Source organism: Bacillus rossius, chromosome 15 (assembly GCF_032445375.1).
Source record: "Bacillus rossius redtenbacheri isolate Brsri chromosome 15, Brsri_v3, whole genome shotgun sequence".
NCBI classification, from domain to species: Eukaryota; Metazoa; Arthropoda; class Insecta; order Phasmatodea; family Bacillidae; genus Bacillus; species Bacillus rossius.
Window position 1 is genome coordinate 4,924,033 of NC_086342.1, and position 20,499 is coordinate 4,944,531.

At 43.3% G+C, this 20,499-nt stretch overlaps 2 protein-coding genes across 2 annotated transcripts; both read right to left on the minus strand.

Moving 5' to 3' along the window:
• Positions 1–1,123: 1,123 nt before the first annotated feature.
• Positions 1,124–3,434, minus strand: LOC134539621 (uncharacterized). The gene is made up of 5 exons (XM_063381797.1): positions 3,172–3,434; positions 2,548–3,107; positions 2,077–2,433; positions 1,875–2,015; positions 1,124–1,752 (listed from the first exon to the last, which is right to left on the minus strand). Exons 1-5 carry the CDS (start codon positions 3,432–3,434, stop codon positions 1,124–1,126), a joined length of 1,950 nt encoding a protein of 649 aa, XP_063237867.1.
• A 10,049-nt stretch (positions 3,435–13,483) lies between these two features.
• On the minus strand, positions 13,484–16,661 carry LOC134539528 (uncharacterized). The gene is made up of 4 exons (XM_063381628.1): positions 16,545–16,661; positions 15,802–15,987; positions 14,520–14,660; positions 13,484–13,937 (listed from the first exon to the last, which is right to left on the minus strand). Exons 1-4 carry the CDS (start codon positions 16,587–16,589, stop codon positions 13,626–13,628), a joined length of 684 nt encoding a protein of 227 aa, XP_063237698.1. The 5' UTR covers positions 16,590–16,661; the 3' UTR covers positions 13,484–13,625.
• Positions 16,662–20,499: the final 3,838 nt, after the last annotated feature.

Genomic DNA, 20,499 nt, shown 5'->3' on the forward strand with positions numbered 1-20,499 from the left:
TAAATAATCAGAAACGGCCCTTAAGTAATAGAAACTTCGAAAAAATTAAAAAAATAAATTGTCGTGTTAAACTCAGCTTTAACGAGGACAAATTCTAAATTTAATGCCTAAAAGCTGTTGGACAAAACTGGCACCTGTAGTTATTAGCGATGTTCAAAATTATGTATTTTGCAAAACACAATAACCAAAACACTACGTTAATATGATAGATATTTTTTTTTCAAAAATAACAAAATAAATAGTCCCAAAGTATGAGTGCTGAAAATTATAACCTCAGTTTCAGTTGCAATATATATGTGTGTGTATATATATATATACACACACACACACATAAATACATAAATATATACATATTCACACGTCCGCGCGTGCGCACGTCTGCACAAATATCGCTTATTTCATGGATAACGAGATAAAGATTACACAAAAATAACAAAAATAATTCCAAAATATAATATTTTTAAACTGTACTCTATACGCCACTACATAAACTCAATATTCTATAAGTTCTGAACTAATAATGTTCGTACTATTGAATTGTTCATTAAATTTATTATTATTTTCAGAATATTCTATGTTTTCTTTAAATTTAAATGTTAGTTGTTGATGTTGGCACACGTGTCACAGGCGGGAATATCGCCACTCACCTGCTGCAGCCGGAGACTCGGAGCGACTGCGCGGACTGCAGGCCTCACATCGGGCGGGCGCCTGGGAACAAGTGCGGGTGTCGCAAGGCGCGCGCGGGCCCCGCAGACTTCTGGCCCAGACCGCGGTTCGTTACTACACATTTCTTTATTGTTATTATTTCCTCTTCTTCCTCCTCCTCCTCCTCCTCCTCCTCCTACTCCTTCCCGGTTTCCCTTTCGTTCCGCGCGCTTTCCACCGCCGCCTCTGTGCCACTTTCCACGGTCTCCAGCTGTCCGATATCCCCGGCCCCCCTGGGAGGTCCTCCAGCCTGGAGGGTCCTGCAACACCGCCTTCACTGTGCCCATGGTTGGTCCTTCCAGCCTGGAGGGTCCTGCAACACCGCCGTCTCTGAGCCCCTGGGAGGTCCTCCAGCCTGGAGGGTCCTGCAACACCGCCTTCACTGTGCCCATGGTTGGTCCTTCCAGCCTGGAGGGTCCTAAAACACCACCGTATCCGAGCCCCTGGGAGGTCCTTCCAGCCTAGTGGGTCCTGCAACACCACCGTCTCTGAGCCCCTGGGAGGTCCTCAAGCCTGGAGGGTCCTGCAACACCGCCTTCTCTGTGCCCATGGGAGGTCCTTCCATCCTGGAGGGTCCTGCAACACCGCCGTCTCTGAGCTCCTGGGATATCCTCCAGCCTGGAGGGTCCTGCAACACCGCCTTCCCTGTGCCCATGGGAGGTCCTTCCAGCCTGGAGGGTCTTGCGACACCACCGACTCTGAGCTCCTGGGAGGTCCTCCATCCTGGAGGGTCCTGCAACACCGCCTTCCCTGTGCCGATGGGAGGTCCTTCCAGCCTGGAGGGTCTTGCGACACCACCGACTCTGAGCTCCTGGGAGGTCCTCCAGCCTGGAGGGTCTTGCGACACCACCGACTCTGAGCTCCTGGGAGGTCCTCCAGCCTGGAGGGTCTTGCGACACCACCGACTCTGAGCTCCTGGGAGGTCCTCCAGCCTGGAGGGTCCTGCAACACCGCCGTCTCTGTGCCCATGGGAGGTCCTTCCAGCCTGGAGGGTCTTGCGACACCACCGACTCTGAGCTCCTGGGAGGTCCTCCAGCCTGGAGGGTCCTGCAACACCGCCGTCTCTGTGCCCATGGGAGGTCCTTCCAGCCTGAAGGGTCCTGCAACACCGCCGTCTCTGTGCCCATGGGAGGTCCTTCCAGCCTGGAGGGTCCTGCGACACCACCGACTCTGAGCTCCTGGGAGGTCCTCCAGCCTGGAGGGTCCTGCAACACCACCATCTCTGAGCCCCTGGGAGGTCCTCCAGCCTGGAGGGTCCTGCAACACCGCCTTCACTGTGCCCATGGTTGGTCCTTCCAGCCTGGAGGGTCCTAAAACACCACCGTATCCGAGCCCCTGGGAGGTCCTCCAGCCTGGAGGGTCCTGCAACACCTTCTTCTCTGTGTCCATAGGAGGTCCTCCAGCCTGGAGGGTCCTGCAACACCGCCGTCTCTGTGCCCATGGGAGGTCCTTCCAGCCTGGAGGGTCCTGCAACACCGCCGTCTCTGAGCTCCTGGGAGGTCCTCCAGCCTGGAGGGTCCTGCAAAACCGCCTTCTCTGTGCCCATGGGAGGTCCTTCCATCCTGGAGGGTCCTACAAAACCGCCGTCTCTGTGCTCCTGGGAGGTCCTCCAGCCTGGAGGGTCCTGCAACACCGCCGTCTCCAAGCTCTGGGAGGTCCTTCCAGCCTGGAGGGTCCTGCAACACCGCCGTATCTGAGCTCCTGGGAGGTCCTCCAGCCTGGAGGGTCCTGCAACACCGCCGTCTCCGAGCTCCTGGGAGGTCCTCTAGACTGGAGTGTCCTGCAACACTGCCTTATCTGTGCCCATGGGAGGTCCTTCCATCCTGGAGGGTCCTGCAATACCACTGTCTCTGAGCTCCTGGGAGGTCCTCCAGCCTGGAGGGTCCTGCAACTCCGCCTTCTGTGTGCCCATGGGAGGTCCTCCCAGCCTGGAGGGTCCTGCAAAACCGCCTTCTCTGTGCCCATGGGAGGTCCTTCCATCCTGGAGGGTCCTGCAATACCACTGTCTCTGAGCCCCTGGGAGGTCCTCCAGCCTGGAGGGTCCTGCAACACCTTCTCTGTGTCCATAGGAGGTCCTCCAGCCTGGGTGGTCCTGCAACACCGCCGTCTGAGCTCCTGGGAGGTCCTCAAGCCTGGAGGGTCCTGCAACACCGCCGTCTCCAAGCCCCAAGGAGGTCCTCCAGTCTGAAGGGTCCTGCAACACCGCCGTTTCCGAGCTCCTGGGAGGTCCTCCAGCCTTGAGGGTCCTGCAACACCGCCGTCTCCGAGCTCCCGGGAGGTCCTCCAGCCTGGAGGGTCCTGCAACACTGCTATCTCTGAGCCCCTGGGAGGTCCTCCAGCCTGGAGGGTCCTGCAACACCGCCGTCTCCGAGCTCCCGGGAGGTCCTCCAGCCTGGAGGGTCCTGCAACACCGCTATCTCTGAGCCCCTGGGAGGTCCTCCAGCCTGGAGGGTCCTGCAACACTGCCGTCTCTGAGCCCCTGGGAGGTCCTCCAGCCTGGAGGGTCCTGCAACACCGCTATCTCTGAGCCCCTGGGAGGTCCTCCAGCCTGGAGGGTCCTGCAACACCGCCGTCTCCGAGCTCCCGGGAGGTCCTCCAGCCTGGAGGGTCCTGCAACACCGCCGTCTCTGAGCCCCTGGGAGGTCCTCCAGCCTGGAGGGTCCTGCAACACCGCTATCTCTGAGCCCCTGGGAGGTCCTCCAGCCTGGAGGGTCCTGCAACACCGCCATCTCTGAGCCCCTGGGAGGTCCTCCAGCCTGGAGGGTCCTGCAACACCGCTATCTCTGAGCCCCTGGGAGGTCCTCCAGCCTGGAGGGTCCTGCAACACCGCTATCTCTGAGCCCCTGGGAGGTCCTCCAGCCTGGAGGGTCCTGCAACACCGCCATCTCTGAGCCCCTGGGAGGTCCTCCAGCCTGGAGGGTCCTGCAACACCGCTATCTCTGAGCCCCTGGGAGGTCCTCCAGCCTGGAGGGTCCTGCAACACCGCCGTCTCTGAGCCCCTGGGAGGTCCTCCAGCCTGGAGGGTCCTGCAACACCGCTATCTCTGAGCCCCTGGGAGGTCCTCCAGCCTGGAGGGTCCTGCAACACCGCCATCTCTGAGCCCCTGGGAGGTCCTCCAGCCTGGAGGGTCCTGCAACACCGCTATCTCTGAGCCCCTGGGAGGTCCTCCAGCCTGGAGGGTCCTGCAACACCGCTATCTCTGAGCCCCTGGGAGGTCCTCCAGCCTGGAGGGTCCTGCAACACCGCCATCTCTGAGCCCCTGGGAGGTCCTCCAGCCTGGAGGGTCCTGCAACACCGCTATCTCTGAGCCCCTGGGAGGTCCTCCAGCCTGGAGGGTCCTGCAACACCGCCATCTCTGTGCCCATGGGAGGTCCTTCCAGCCTGGAGGGTCCTGCAACACCGCCTTCACTGTGCCCATGGGAGGTCCTCCAGCCTGGAGGGTCCTGCAACACCGCTATCTCTGAGCCCCTGGGAGGTCCTCCAGCCTGGAGGGTCCTGCAACACCGCCGTTTCCGAGCCCCTGGGAGGACCCCCAGCCTGGAGGGTCCTGCAACACCGCCGTCTCCGAGCTCCCGGGAGGTCCTCCAGCCTGGAGGGTCCTGCAACACCGCTATCTCTGAGCCCCTGGGAGGTCCTCCAGCCTGGAGGGTCCTGCAACACCGCCGTCTCCGAGCTCCCGGGAGGTCCTCCAGCCTGGAGGGTCCTGCAACACCGCCGTCTCCGAGCTCCCGGGAGGTCCTCCAGCCTGGAGGGTCCTGCAACACCGCCATCTCTGACCCCTTGGGAGGTCCTCCAGCCTGGAGTGCAGTTTATTTGTATATTTCGGCCTGAATTTGTAAATATTCGATAATCGACGTAGATTGTACTGCATCAAATTATAGTAGCGGGGAGTTCTGAAACCACGTGTGATTCGCGTTTAGAAATTTAGCAGTAATCACAACTAGCACCCTCGTCATTTTTTTTTATATTTTTAATTTTCTTGTAACTGCTCGTTATCCAAATTGGATCTTACACTTCTATGGCGAGTGCTCAAATTCTCGCTCAAATAATTTTTGTGTTTTGTGTTCTATATTTTGTATTCATAAGTCAAGACATAAAAAATATACGTTTTTATAAATGCAATGTTAGTAATCAGTGTTGCAGGCCCTGGGAAGTGGCAGTCAGTAGCACGGAGCCAGGGAATGTTTCCCCGGCTCCCGCCCCCGGGGGCGGCGGCTGTAGAAAGCCGCGCCGCGCACGTGATTCCTAGCTGCGGTTTTCGCGACGCCGCTCTTCCTAGTCGGCCATGTTGGCGCCTGCAAGGTCGTGAGCTGTCGGTAACTTTCCTTTCCACCTTCAGCCGCGTGGTGCTGTACAGTACATTACAGTCATTTAAAACATGAATTACAGCAATTATTCGTGGACTAAAAAAAAGCGTTTATAAGTTTTCTTAATAATAATAAAAATTCATTTTATTTCCTCGTATTTTTTTCACTATGACTACAATTCAATAAATTAAAAAAAATTTTTTTTGCACTCACACCTACGTGCTATATTTTGATTAATGTGAAATTTCAAAATATAACTTAAGTAATATTACATATTTTTTTATAACTTTTAAAGTACAACAAAATACATAAAAATAATCAAAAATTAATTTTTTAAAGTAGAAATACAGAAATTACTACAGGATATAAATATTAAATATTACAGATATCTCTTCATCAGTCCAAAACTTGAATAAAGGATTAGTAAAGAATTCGTTACGCCTATAAAGGTGTGATGGAGCATCTAACTAACCAACTAACTAACGCGAAAAAAAACTATTGCCGTTCGTAAAATAGGCAATTTGCAAAACGACTCCTACCTTATTACAATAATGTATAACCTTTTGAAAAAAAATTCTTAGGGATACTTTTGAAATTTCATGTTTATCATACATTCATTTAAAACTCACAGTTACTAATATGATTACATAAAAACTAATATTTTCTATCACTGTACTTCATCACTTCAAACAAAGGAGGAAACGCAAGTCGAAAAGCAAGAAGTTGAAAGCTAACTGACCATTGGGGGTAAAACGCATATCAGTACTATAGCTCTTCATAAATAATATTGTTAGTACTAGTAAAGTAATGGTGATTCGAGAGCAGGCCTTAGGATGCAGATGGGAATAAACCGCCATCTTGAACTAAGGTGATCTTGACGTCGACCTTGAAATACGATATATTAAAAAAAATATGATTGTCAGTGAAATTTGACACCATAATTATATTTGTTTAATAAATAAAATGTATTTTAAAAAATTCATTAAAAAGTAAACGTTTGTCCCACAGTTCGAAAGTGGGAAATATAATAAATACGTATTATTTCGTATGAAAAAAATTCAGGGAAAGAATTATTAACTTGTTTTATTCAATTATGTAGATATCGCAGACAGTCACGTTTCGATCCCCGACGGCTGCAATTGTGAATAATTTTCACAGACCACAAAAACTAAGCTGGCTACCCCCACCACTACCACCGACGCATAAATATGCATGCACACCGAAACATCATATTGGCCGCGGTGTTGGATTCTCTTGGGTGTCCGCCATCTTGATTCACCGTGGATTGTTCCCGCCAATAGTGAACCCATACAATGGCCCCCACATTCGAATCCGGGCCCTGGAGCCAGCATCGGAGATTCTCTATTCCCCCCACCCCAATTTCACAGTCACGTCCTACGTTATAATTGCATGGTTATTTATTACCTACACAATTCTTTTTAGAATGTTATTTAACCTCAAAATACGGTTACTATTTTATAAGTCCAAAATAAGCTTTATTTATACAGTTATTTTACTTTGAAATAACCACAGCGAATGTGTATATGTATTTCAAACACTGAGATACAAATGGAAATAGTTACAGAAAAATAAAATTAGGATCTATGTAAATCATAGACACTGACTACAAAATAAGACTATATAACTTAATAACAATTTTTCGAGCTATCTTCGGCCTAAAATCATCAATTACTTCGGAAAAGTCCAGATTCGTGGGCCAATTCATCCTCAATTGCTAAATTGCTAAATTATACTGGTTAAACATTTAAAAATAAACAGGGCTGAACCCGGGCCCTTGTGGGGGCATGTCGCACACTGTGTAATTATTCGCGAACCGTGGCGAGTGCGACTGAACCGAGGCGCGACAATTCCCGCGGAAGCTGAGCCACACGTCACTGGGAGCGCGGAGGGGTTCCTCGGATGTTCCCAAGCGGTTAACACGAGCGGCTTGTGTTGCTCACACGTACATTTACAACACGACGAGACGTGGCGCAACTCGGGTTTGCCTGCGCTTTCCCAGCCACGGAGGGAACACCAGCTACGAACTGATCTAGCCTGCGATAGTACTTCCGCTCCACACTCCCCCCCTCTCCTTGTGACCGGCGCACGCGTCGTTAAGTCTGGATGGATTCGATTCACAATAATAATTAAAAAATTTAAGACAGTCATGGGGACTTGAGTTAAACAATTAAATAGGGTGTTACCCCTAGATTATCTTATTTTTGACCCGACTCTCTTAAGCATAAGCCCTTTCCGCCCCCCCCCCCCCCCCAACCACTCGGGCCATGGATACGGAATACGCCGCATACGCGAAACAGGAGAGGTGCTAGAGATCCAAGGGCGACGGAAGACTGCCGTAACGGGAAACTACCATAATGATAGAATTCCGCCTGGGGGCGACATAAAAGTGCCATATTGGGAAACTACCTACAAAATCTTGTGATTCTAACTCATGCGTTAGCTCCAGGTCACTAGTTGAAATGAAATGCAAATATAGTGACCGAAAATCACAATTCCCTGAAAACCGACAGTTAGGTAAGTAAATCATTGCATGATATTTATCATATGTTTAAAATGCCACGACAGATTGACACCATCAGGTGTATAGCTATCTTTAGTACTGAGGTGGCAATTCAAGTGATTTTATTTTACGTCATTTTTTTCAAAAGAACGATAAAATAAACTGAAGCATTAATGATTTCACAAAAAAAAATGTTTACGTTACTACATCATTAATAATACCCACATTATGTTTTTGATGGGCTAATGGGGTTCACTTTTCGTGGGATGACATCACTACTACCTTACTTCTTAATAGCTGTGCTGTTGTTTTTGTAATGTTGGGTATCGTGATTCCAGCATTATGTTTTTAGCATGTGCTGTGAAAACCATTAGAAGAGTATCTTAACATATACGTAGATGTACAGAAAAACAATTGCCTTACGAATAGATAAAAACAATCACAACATTTCCAACCTGAGAACTGTGAATACGGAATATTTGTTATACTTTACTTGAGAACGATGGAGTATTAAATTCATAGCGAAATTATTATATCTACTTAAGTTGTTGAACTGAAGGAAAGGTTTGAACATAATAATTTAAAACAACAAAATTATAAGAAAAGCGAAATCTATTGGACGAAAATAAACATTCACAACCATTAAATTAACTTTTTATACTGTAACAGTTAAAAAAAATACATGTTTTATACTATTACAGTAGAAATATTACACAACAAAAATATTTAAAAAACCGTATTCCAACTTTTGTTACAATTAAAAATACAAATAATTAAATAGCGATGTCACTGCAATGTGCACAAATATTTAAAAAAAAAAAAAAAACCCTTTCTGTGGTTGTGTACTCAAAAGAAATTCATGTTTTATAATTCCGATGATTTAATTAAGTTTCTGAGGGTTTCATTGTAAGAAATAAAACATGTATGCTCCTGCTAAACTCTAATTTATGCTCCTGAGGTAAGCTATTACCAAGAATTCTGTACTCAGGAGTACTGAAAGTTCCAATAAAATATAGTTGTACTCAAATAATGTGAATATTTCTAAATAAGTAAGCAAAACTCACAAAACTAGTGTCATCTAAATTCTTAGCCTTCACAAACTGATCGATTTAAGGTCAGTACTATCATTACCTGAAATTCCGGCGATGTCAGTATGAATATGTATATTTTAATTTGACATCTATAACACTATCATATATTTAGTACTTAATTTAAGATTTTTAAAACGCCTATTCGCAAATCGTTGTAAATAGCTTCCCAGTATTAGCTACGCATATTAAGCACGGTAAAACAGAAGAAAGCCATAGTTAACTTTTCTGTGGCTTTAAAACCAAATAAATAAAATGTTTATACAATAACTTGATGCTCGTAAGCACACACATATTCTAACATTTATTTCAAAATAACTTTACCATCGACAGTGCAAGCTCGTACATATATTTTTTTTTACTTGTCTAGGTATATTTCTATATAATTATTGTACAGCGGGACTGTGAGTTTGTTTGCAGAAAGCAACTAAAAAATTGCCAGACTAGTTATACAAATTATATTTCACTGTTATGAAATTACATCATTCATGCTGAACGAACAACATAAGAACACATAAATTTGTTCGTTACCGAGGTTAGATGTTACAACACGTACTGCACGTGTTATTGACACACGAAACTACAGTAAACTCGATGAATAACATAATGTCAGTGGTAAAAAGACTGCAAGTATCCGCTCTACCACTCTGGTTCTGGGGTAGAGCGCCTGCCTTGTGACTTGTAGGACCCGGGTTCGCGCCCCGGCTCCTCCAAGGCGGATTGCCCAGACAAAATGGTGGCATTTTCTCTGGTAGGAATACAATCCCTTGTAACATGTCAGGCTACCAAAGAAACGGCGGGTGGAACAGAAAAAAACCTTTCAGGTGGCTCCCAAATGGGGAGCCCGTTTCTTTTCTTGGGCTCCCCATGCGGTGGCCATTCCGGGGGTTTCTCCGGGGGAACGGAGTTTTGCAAAAAAATATATTTTTTTTTTAAGTTTTTTTAGCGTTTTAGTTTTTAGTAACTGTTATAAATAAATCAACAACAAACATGTTTTTTTTTGTGTTTGTACATAAAATATGTGTGTATCAGGCAGTGAGTGTATACTGATGTTGGGTGTTCAACCATTTATCAGTATATATTTTCTTGACAGCTCGAACGTAGTGAAAAATTTATATGTTTCTAGCTCACTCAAGCTAGGTTAATTGATGTAAAAAAATCTACTTCAATATTCCAGAATTATTATTTCAGTAAATATTTTGGCAAACAAAAACATTATTTAGCTGAAAGGACACTGGCATAACAAACACAGGGAGGCCAATTGTGAAATTTAACTCAGGCATTTCCCGTACAACTACCACTTTCATTTCTCTAAAACTAATAAAGCATTACGATTACAGTTCAATATAATTTTCAAATTATATATATATGGTTTGCATCTTAACATGTTTTCAATGTTTTTAAACATAAATCATTATACATATAAATAACTTACATATAATATTTTTATATTTAGTTACAGACATAAAATCGATATTATTGCACTTTGCCTTTTCACCAATATTGGTTCGGGGTTTCATATTGAAAATTATGTATAATTAATAACCACACTAATTTACTTGAATATGGAATAATGGAATGATGTATTTACAATATGTATGTTTTATAGTGTTCGATAAAATAGCCTACTGCCCCCCCCCCTTTCCCGCGTGTAGTTACAAGCAAACTGAAAATGCCACACGGGTGTGGAGGCAATATTTATATTTCTTTTTCACTGGGTGGCAGCAGCTGATTACATTAGATAATTTTTCACTTTAATCTAAGATGTATCTTATTTTCATTAATATTTTTAATTTGTAGGTATTTATTTAAGATTCTAATATTTCGGACTTGGATTCAGGCAGTAATAAGATTTTCCATAATTTTCTACGATATTTCAGCTACCACTTCATTTAAATAATGTTAAAATTTAGTCACAAACTTTGTTGTGTAGTATTTAAGAATTTTTCGAGACACATGAATTTAATTCCAAAAAAATATTATTTATGAAAAACCCCATCGTTTTCAATCAGGAAGATCATCTTCAACACACACACGTATTAATATATATTTATATATATGATTTGTGTACCAAATATAATTAAAATATTCTATTTATTTTAACATGAGCAAAGCTTTTGATAATTTCCAACTCAATCTTACGATTAAAAAATTATGTGTTGGAAAGTATCAAAAGCTTTTTTCATGTTGAAATAAATATAATATTTTAATTTTTAATTTTAATTTAATTTTTAATCGTAAGATTGTGTTGGAAAGTATCAAAAGCTTTGCTCATGTTGAAATAAATAGAATATTTTAATTTTCTTACAAATAGATGCTTTTAAGTAAAATTTGCAGATGGTATTCGGTGTTCCGCAAAGTAGTAGTTTATCTCCACTACTCTTTAATATTTAATAAATGATATTCCAACTGTAATCAAGAATTTATCAAGAAAAGATGCTGATGAAAAAATATATACAGTACACTCCCGATTATCCGCTAAATTAAGTGGCAGGGCCACTGTGGATAGTGAAAATCGCGGATAATCTGCAAAAGAGCCGAAAATGGGAAACAAAAAAGGAAACATTAATTTCAACTTAAAGATCAAAAAAATTATGTACAGTAAAAGTTACAATTAACAGTAAAAATTTTAAATGGTGCTGAAATTATAGTATTTTACTGAATAATTATCATACAATACATTTCAGTGATGTAAACATAAAAGTGCTCGGTACTTGCTTCGTAACAAGGATACAGTACTGTACGTACTCAGAGATTTCATTAGACACTGCGTGAGTTTCGAGAAGGCCTGTGGCGTTTTACTGTATACTGCAAACAATACACTCGTCAGTAGAGTTCAAATTTGCTCACTTGTAATAAAATACAGATTTACATATTTGCTGTATTATTCCATAGCATGATCGGTTAATAGGGAGTTTACTGTAATTGGTAAATATGTTTGTGAAACTATTCAGCAAAAGATATTTCAGCTGTCCAGATCTAGTTTTCAAGTTAACCAACGTCTCTGAATTACGATAGCATTTATTGTATAACCTTTAGTATAAAAAACTAATTCAATTAATTAGAATTATCACATAGTAAGAAATAACATTAAACGTGGTGTCCTCTTTTAATACCTTCGAGTTATATTGGATGCCAAGGTTTTTTTTCCCCACCAACATGTAGATAATACTATTAGTTGCACTTGAAGATCTACTTAGTTCTTAATAAATTTATAGTTTTCTCTGCATAAATACCTGATTGTATACTTTGTTATTCAAATTGATTAGCTATAAAGTAGAATATTGTGTTGTAATTTGGAATTAAATAACTAATTTTGATTGTAATAGAATTGAAAGTATGCAGAAAAACAACCTAAATTAAAATTTTAAAATTTTAGACTTTTAAATTCCTATTTAAATATGCTACATTCCTATATAAATTTAATTTGCATGTTCTATTTACTCTGAGACGTTATCAGCATTGCTGGCGCCTACCCCATTCTACTGGGACCCCTCAATCACCCAGTGAACCCGTAATCCGGTGGAGGCCTATCATGGGGACTGCCGACAGAAGTGAAAACTTAAAAAAATTTATTTATTATTTTTTTTAAAAATCAAATAATAATAATATTAACTAAATATAAAATCGCTCAACGCGGCTAAAGAAGTTTTCACTTAAAAAAAAAAAAAACGTAAGCGAGCTTACAGCAGACCATTCACACTTCTGTGCGAAATGTGGGTTCACAATTGAAACATTACTGTTAATTTTACCCAATGAAATATCGCGAAGTATCCGACATCTTTTGGTAGTGCTGGTGAATAACTATATCAACCACCGAATGTTTATCCCGTGATATCTGACCAGAACACATATTCTCTCCCCCCCCCCCCCCCCTCCACATATAAAATATTTTGTGTTGCATAAAATTTCAGTCGATCATTCTAACCACGGAACATTGTTTATTTACATACATTATTGATGGTTATTAAAAGCAAAAATTAAATTTTAGGCCTAAAGCGAGGAATTACACCTGTGGATTGTAATATATCGACAATTTCTTGCCACATGATTATTGTCTCAATTACAAACAGTTCTCTACTCCCACCTGGCTCTACTCTCATTAATACGTTCTTTAAATGATTCATGCAATGAATACGATTTAAAAGTACATATAGCTATAATTTTTACTTCTATCTAGTCTTTCAATCACCCTGTGAAAATTTCGTTGCATGTTGCACATGCGTCATAAAAATTGTGTCTCGTCATTTTTTTTTCGTAACGCACCTAAAGAATTTTTTACTTCAAGAATAAAAATAAATAAAATACGAGTAATCAAAAGAAACCAGGGGTAAAAAAAATTGTTTCCTGCAGTTTTGAAGTTTTGAGTTACAGGGTTGGTGCGGTCCGGTTGACGTCTTGCGGTGGACTGCGATTTTCCTTGCGTCGGCTGCGTGTCGCGCTGTCGGGTCGTTGCGTCACTTGCGTATAGTTTACAAGACCGTGCATCGCCAAGTCTCATGGGGCCGCAGATTTGTTTGCCTCAACAAAATATTCGTTTATATATGGCGAAATAAATATATTTTGTTAATTCGAACAAATATTTTGTAGTTGGAAAGATCCTGTTGACCCAACAAAACGATTTTTTGTCAACTCAAATGTAGGTTTTTTTTGGTTAGGTGTAACAAATTATTTTTGTTACTCATCGAGTTTTGGTTAAACTAACAAAATGTTTTTTTCCACCAAAGTAAATATTTGTTTCGCCAAATATAAACAAATGTTTGTTTGATCTCTGTTGTGCGTGCACCCCTGTCAGCCAGAAAGAATGACGTCGCACAGCTTACGTGTGCTGGGTTCATGGATAAGAAAAAAAAAGACATCTCTAATATAAAAAAAAGAAATGACAGACGTTTTATTTCTGTTGAAAGGCCGGGAGATATGTACAGTTGAGTGTGGGGCTGTGAGGACCCCACAGACTTGGTGGCGCGGGAGGACGAGGACTGCAGGACCCCACGAGGCAGGTCCTCACAAGCCGACGCCCTTGGCGACCACGCACGCCACGAAGCGCTCGCCCGCCGTCTTGGCGTCCGACTCGGCGGCGCCCAGCGTCCTCTGCTCGCACGCCTTGATGTCCTGCTGGTAGCTGGCGGCGATGCGCTCCAGGTTCTCCTTGGCCGCCACCATCTCCTCCTTGATGTCCTTGGCCTGCTTCACCAGCTTGGCCGTCTCCTCGGCCAGGCACTTGACCTTCTTCCAGGCGGACAGCTTGTCGCAGGCCTTCAGCGCCGCCTGTCCGTCCTGCACGTCCTTCTCCGCCTGCTGCACTGCGGTCAGCTCCTGCGGGCAAGACTCACTGAGCCCCCGTGCGCCCGCGCGCTGCAGCTATGTGAACGGTTAAGAATTTGTGCAAATATGCAAGGAAGTGAGTTTGCGAATGAGAAAGTATCGCGAGTGAACAAGAATGTAAGTGGGTAATTTGGCTAGTGAGCATGTATGAGCAAGTACAGTACGTATAAGAGCAAGAATGCGAGTGAGCAAATACGAAAAAATTAATCCTCGTCGTACTTTTCGTTATGGTCTGAGCGTTAGGTTTTTTTTTTAGTAACGCTCTGATGATGCTAACGACTTGCCAGTTGTAAAAAAAAATGTAATTTAACATACACACAGCTATTGTTAACTTGAAACTAGAACTTATTGAAAATTGCTTGAAAATAAAGCTATATGTTTCTCTCACTCTCTCTGGTCGGCAGTTAAACCTTCCCATTGGAAAAAAAAAAACTTTGTAGCCATCACAAATATGCTGTCAGTGTTGGCCGGTACGTGTTTCTATATAATCGTCAAAACGATCGAGGCATTTGCAATACCGCAACATATAGGTAAGTGGGTAGCACACCCGGGACGTGGCCTGTTAGCGCATACCTGCTCGGCGGAGTTGAGCGCGTCTGTCATCTCCTTGGTGACGCAGCTGACGGCGTCGTCTGTGCGCTGCGTGATGTCCGCGGTGGCCGTGGCGTTCAGCGCCGCGGTGCAGGCCGTGATGTCGATGCCCGCCGCCGCCGCCTGCGACCAGACCCCTGCTAGCGAACCTGCTCCCGTCCCCACCTCTGTTCGCGCAATCTTGCCTTAGGTTAGGTTAGGTTAGGTTAGGTCACTACAAACCAACCACTGTCAAAAAAAATCCTTAAGGGCTGCCCATCCAAGGGGCAACAATTCAGATCCCCCGCCATAACTTTCGACGCGTGCCGACCAGCGAGACTGCATTTCAAGTCTTAACAAATACCAATCTAATGTAAAAAAAGAAACTAACTGATATATATTAAAATAACACAAAAAAACACTGGAGTGTTATTACAAATTAGATTGGTAGAGTACAAATTTGATCAAATAAATTTTATTTTTTTTAAATAAATAAGCTTGGGATTTTGTTTTTTTCACGCACGCATACCTATATTTTAATATTACACTTCAAAATAGTCGGCAATCGCATGCAAAGCGAACAGACAAATTTAAGACCAAGTGCATTGAACGATTGTCATCAGTATTACGCGCGAGAACCGTCCTCCAAAGTTGTTTATAATTTACATGCGCCTATGGTCTCATCGTCGACACTGTGTGTGTATATATATAGTAGGGTCTTACTACTTATGTTTCTACATAATCGCCAAAACGATCGAGGCGTTTGTAATATCGCAACACAAGCTTCTCGATTGCCTTCTTCAAAGAAGTTAGCCGCCAGTGAATAGAGATACAGGGCCAGCGCCTGAGTACTACTCTCCCTCACGACGCCGCTGTGAGGCGGGTGGACTAACAGCGCGGCACGCCGGCTCCCGCGTCAAGAGTTATATTTGCAAACAGCGGGGCGGAATGCGCCGCGCTGTTAGTCCACCCGCCTCACAGCAGGGTCGTGAGGGAGAGAGAGGTACAGGCGCTGGCCCTGTACCTCTATTCACTGGCGGCTAACTTCCACCAGAAGCTTGTGTTACGATATGCCTCGATCGCTTTGGCGATTATGTATAAAAATAAGTAAGACCCTGCTGTACTTATGTTAGTAAAATTATAACGTTATGTAAATTTGTCGGATGTTGAAAAAAAAAAAAAAACAGCCCTCGTATTGTTGGTTACACTGACCGAACCTAACCTAACTGCTCGGGCAGTGGAAGCAGTGGAAGCAGTGGAAGGTGGGACGTGTGGTGCTACTGGCCTTCTGGGCGGCCTGCTCCACCGTGGCGTCCAGCGACTGGTAGGCGGCCACCAGCTCTCCCGAGACTGCGCCCTCCACGGCCGCGGCCCCCTGGTTGATCTGCGCCTTGGCCTGCTCGATGGCCGCCTTCATCTGGTCCAGCACCTGGTTCACCTCGTCCACCACCTCGTTGGCGCGCGCCGGGACCTGGGGGCAGCCCTCTGCCTCAGCCCTCAGGCGCCCTGGTACAACCCCGCCCGGCCCTCAGGCGCTCTGGTCCACACGCGGGTGGCCGAAATATGACCTAGTCCACATGCGGGTGGCCAACATATGATCTAGTCCACATGCGGGTGGCCAACATATGACCTAGTCCACATGCGGATGGCCAACATATGATCTAGTCCACATGCGGGTGGCCAACATATGATCTAGTCCACATGCGGGTGGCCAACATATGATCTAGTCCACATGCGGGTGGCCAACATATGACCTAGTCCACATGCGGGTGGCCAACATATGACCTAGTCCACACGCGGGTCGCCGACAGGCGTTCTGGTCCACACGCGGGTGGCCGACGGCCGCTATTTTTTGTCTCATATATTTATTAGAATCCAAAGCCAGCAACATAATTTAAATTTTAAAGTTACAGCTCAAGAACTTGCCAATAATGTGATATATATATTTTTTAATTTAGCACTGAAATACCAATCTTTTTGATGATTTATTTTCTTTACCATGGAAGAAGTCGCAAGCGGTATACTCACGAAGAAAAAGCCGACGGCAATAATGAAGATAGCTTTGGAGACCATGTTTGTTGGCAAGCGCTCTCTCTTCGCTGTTCTCTTCGCTGAGGGATCTGCGATGGAGATTTCTGTTTGACCTGCTCGCTGGCTTGCCGCTTATATACCGGGCCGGGGGAACCTTATCAGCGCAGGGAGGCTGGTTGCTATCGCGCTAGCCTGCAGCTAGGCGGAGCTGAGGGCTGTTCCTGAGGCCACTTGAACTCGCTAGCCACTGGTTGCCAGGCGTTACTCAAGTCCCAGCCACGACAGACATGAGCACAATTAGTAAACATGTGAATGGATGTTGGTGTTATGACGTTGATAAACTACGACAACGTTTGATCCATAACCATGAATGTTGGCCCATCGAAGGTTTTTTTTGACGTGACGTCTAATAAATCGATTAACGCCGGCTGCACGCACAGAAAAGTGTCCCGTTACGCTGTGTCCCGTTACGCTGTGTCCCGTTACGCTCATTGTACGCTTGCGCCGCATCTATCTCTCTTCCACTCGATTGGAACAACCATCGATTTGACTTTTTCGAGGCACATTAAAATGGAAACACTCCCATTCGTTTCCTACTTTTCCTATCATCGTCCTATCCTTAACAGAATAACACAGATTGGAAGAAGTTAAATAGCAAACATGTATAAAAGTTATAGTTAAAATAATCTCTTCGTTAAAGTAATAAACATATTTGAATTAATGAGTGCAAATAAAAGTAAATTTATCAATTAAATTGTAGATTTAATTTCACTCCTTCTTTGTATCCATACAAAATAGTGATAATTCAATAAAACTGATTCAATTTTATTCATAAAAGTATGCAATCATTTCATCAATGTTTTGTTATGACGTTGTCACGTTAAACTATCGTCCGTAAACCGACTTTACAGACAACGAATTTTTTTTTAAAAATTTATGCTATCCATTTTGCTATAACTCGCCACTAGATGGCGCTGCTGCTATACTTCTAAACTGTTTCGCCATGGAAATTTGCATACATAGATAGATATTTGAACATATTTGTGCAATGAGCAATGACAGAAAGTTCTGCCTGCATACCTGCTTCCGTGGCGAAGTGTAACTACATTAACTAGTAAGCTACATTGGCGAGCAAAACATACACACACATAAAAATAAATTACTTTGAAAATGGATTTTAGTTTTATTCAGTGCAATATACGATAATCTCGGTGACGAGCAAATTCACGTGTTCTCGTGTTGCAAATACACGTACAATGCGAAACTCGGACACGAAACTTTAACGTAGAATTCTTTAAAATAATGGCAAGCGAAATAAATATACGAAAATAGTGTTTTCTACTACATTTCTGGACGCGGACCACGCGTAGTTCTCGCACCCGCCACCAGATTTCGTGCCGGAGCAGCTACGTCAACTAATTAATCATTTGGTTAGCAGACAAAATTTTAAACTGTATAATTAAACGGCTCCTATAAAAGCTGGAAAAAAAAAAAAACCCTCAGCTTTGCAACTAATTTTCAAATAGCAATTTTATTAAAATACTGTCCATATTGTTAGAATTCATTAAACAGTAAATGTTATAAAGTTTCCCTTTGGTTTTGTGAACTTTGGTTCGAGCCATCCGCCACAGACGGCAGCACCGTGGTTACACATTTCCGTTCCATGCGACTTCCGTTCCATTCTCGAAATTACTCCCACCAAATGCCGAGGACCGAGAGATAAGATGTTACACATAAACAAATAAGAATCAGTTTACTTTCTACTAGTTGTCAGGGATGCAGGAACATACATATAAAACGTTTAATAATGTACAACTTTGAAAGTCAAGAAACGGCGTTGGCAGGAAAGTTAAGATTGTGGGGTGATTCATATGATAGCAGGTATTGAAGAAATATTACCGCTTCTTTTTCTTCCGTTACAATAGGGAGGAAAGTATTCTGAACTTTGTGGGTTGTTTCGACACATTGTTTTTGGTGTTATCTGACAACCGTGTAATCAGGAAGACGCGAAGCAGACTGGCCTCTCAAAGCTACTATCGACTCGCGAGAGTTCTTTCACTTCTGTCCCAGAACAACAATCACGTGAGGCGTACATTCTCGACTGCAGGCCACAAATAGTCGCCGGCACTCGAACACAATCGCCAAACGCCAATCACACGCGAGAATTATTTTCCTTATTTGCAGGTCACATCCTCTGGCGTAAACACTTGAACCTTCCCCCGATACCAGAGTTTTTCCACTGCGTCGTTTCCATGTCGACGCAATAGCTTTCCAGTTACCAACTCGAGTTTCTTTATTTGTCCGAAGACAAAGAAGAGACCTGCGGTGTACAAAGCAGACATGTTGGTTGTTGCGTCTTGCGCAGTTATGGTTTTTAATCCCCAAACCTTCTCACGTGTATTTGCGTGGTTAGGGCCGTCCAGAGAAACTGAGGGCCTTGGGACAGATCGTTTTTTCGAGGCCCCTCCCAATTATTTAATGTTCAAATTTTAAAACCCGACATGAAAAAAAAATTGGTTGTCTGTAAAGTCGGTTTACGGACGATAGTTTAACGAGACAACGTCATAACAAAACATTGATGAAATTATTGTTCTTTTATGAATAAAATTGAATCATTTTTATTGAATTATCACTATTTTGTATGGATACAAAGGAGTGAAATGAAATCTACAATTTAATTGATAAATTTACTTTTATTTTCACTCATTAATTGAAATATGTTTATTACTTTAACGAAGATATTATTTTAACTATAACTTTTATACATGTTTGCTATTTAACTTCTTCCAATCTGTGTTATTCTGTTAAGGATAGGACGATGATAGGAAAAGTAAGAAACGAATGGGAGTGTTTCAAGTTTAATGTGCCTCGAAAAAGTCAAATCGATGGTTGTTCCAATCGAGTGGAAGAGAGATAGATGCGGCGCAAGCGTACAATGAGCGTAACGGGACACCGCGTAACGGGACAATGTGCGTAAGGGGAGACTTTTTAGTGCGTGCAACCGGCGTTCATCGATTTATTAGACGTTGTCACGTCAAAATCTAAAAACTTGTAAACGTGACCTGCGCGTAATAGTCTGACTTGCAAGTTTCCTATAAATTCTGTCAACAATTTCGAAACGCAACCGGGCTCCGGGGAAATTCCTCTTCCCCCTCCCACCCCTTGTAAACCATGTCAAATGTGCCATGGTCATGGTTGATACGGTCACAATGAGAACATTGACTTTCTCTTCAAAGTTAGTTACGTTATTTTGTGTCCACATGTGTCTACAAACTTCCACGCAGATATTTTTCCGTGATTTTTTTATTTTTTTTTATGGCTCCACCCGTGTCATTGTTGGCACAGTTCGATATCTCAAGGAGGAGAAAACCCCGTAGACGCGACTACCTGACTTTGCGCCTAACTTTATAAAAAAAATGTATTATAGTCCTTTAGATTCTTTAGAAACATTCCTGTGCCCAATATTTTTTCCCCTACTATATTTCAATGAATTTTCTTCGACAATGAAAATAGCCAAAACAGCGTTGTTCAAATGAAACTTTTCAGCCACGGAAAATCCAGAGCAAGTGATTTAAAAAAAAAAAAAAAAAAAAAAAAAAAAGAGGTGTGGAGAGATGCAGGGAATTTCATTGCCCCGGTACAAAATCACAAGTCCCACAGAGAGACGTTGACAAAATAGATTTAAAATGAATTATGTTTTAACGTCTCGTGAAAACTTAGGTGTGGTCAGATACGGACAAGAAACGGCGAGGCGAACTGGAAGGAACTGGATGGAGAGTCGCGGGAAAACCACCAGCTCGTGTCTGGCCTCGCCGAGAATCGAACCCGTGTCGTCTTGTTGGGGGGTGAGGGGCATCCCCCATTTTTACTTTCACTTTTTATGCCAGCTTGCAAGTCAATTACATAACACTAAGTAAATACTAACAGCTGTACGGTTGTTTAGAAACTGTTC

Coding starts and splice junctions, on each gene's coding strand:
- LOC134539621 (XM_063381797.1), bottom strand. CDS start 3,434: ATGGCGGTGTTGCAGGACCCTCCAGGCTGGAGGACCTCCCAGGGGCTC. Junction 2,434..2,547: donor CCAGGAGCTCAGAGACAGTG/GTATTGCAGGAC, acceptor GCGGTGTTGCAG/GACCCTCCAGGCTGGAGGAC. Junction 1,753..1,874: donor GGACCTCCCAGGAGCTCAGA/GTCGGTGGTGTC, acceptor GCGGTGTTGCAG/GACCCTCCAGGCTGGAGGAC.
- LOC134539528 (XM_063381628.1), bottom strand. CDS start 16,589: ATGGTCTCCAAAGCTATCTTCATTATTGCCGTCGGCTTTTTCTTC. Junction 14,661..15,801: donor TGGAGCAGGCCGCCCAGAAG/GCCAGTAGCACC, acceptor GTCTGGTCGCAG/GCGGCGGCGGCGGGCATCGA. Junction 13,938..14,519: donor CGCTCAACTCCGCCGAGCAG/GTATGCGCTAAC, acceptor TCTTGCCCGCAG/GAGCTGACCGCAGTGCAGCA.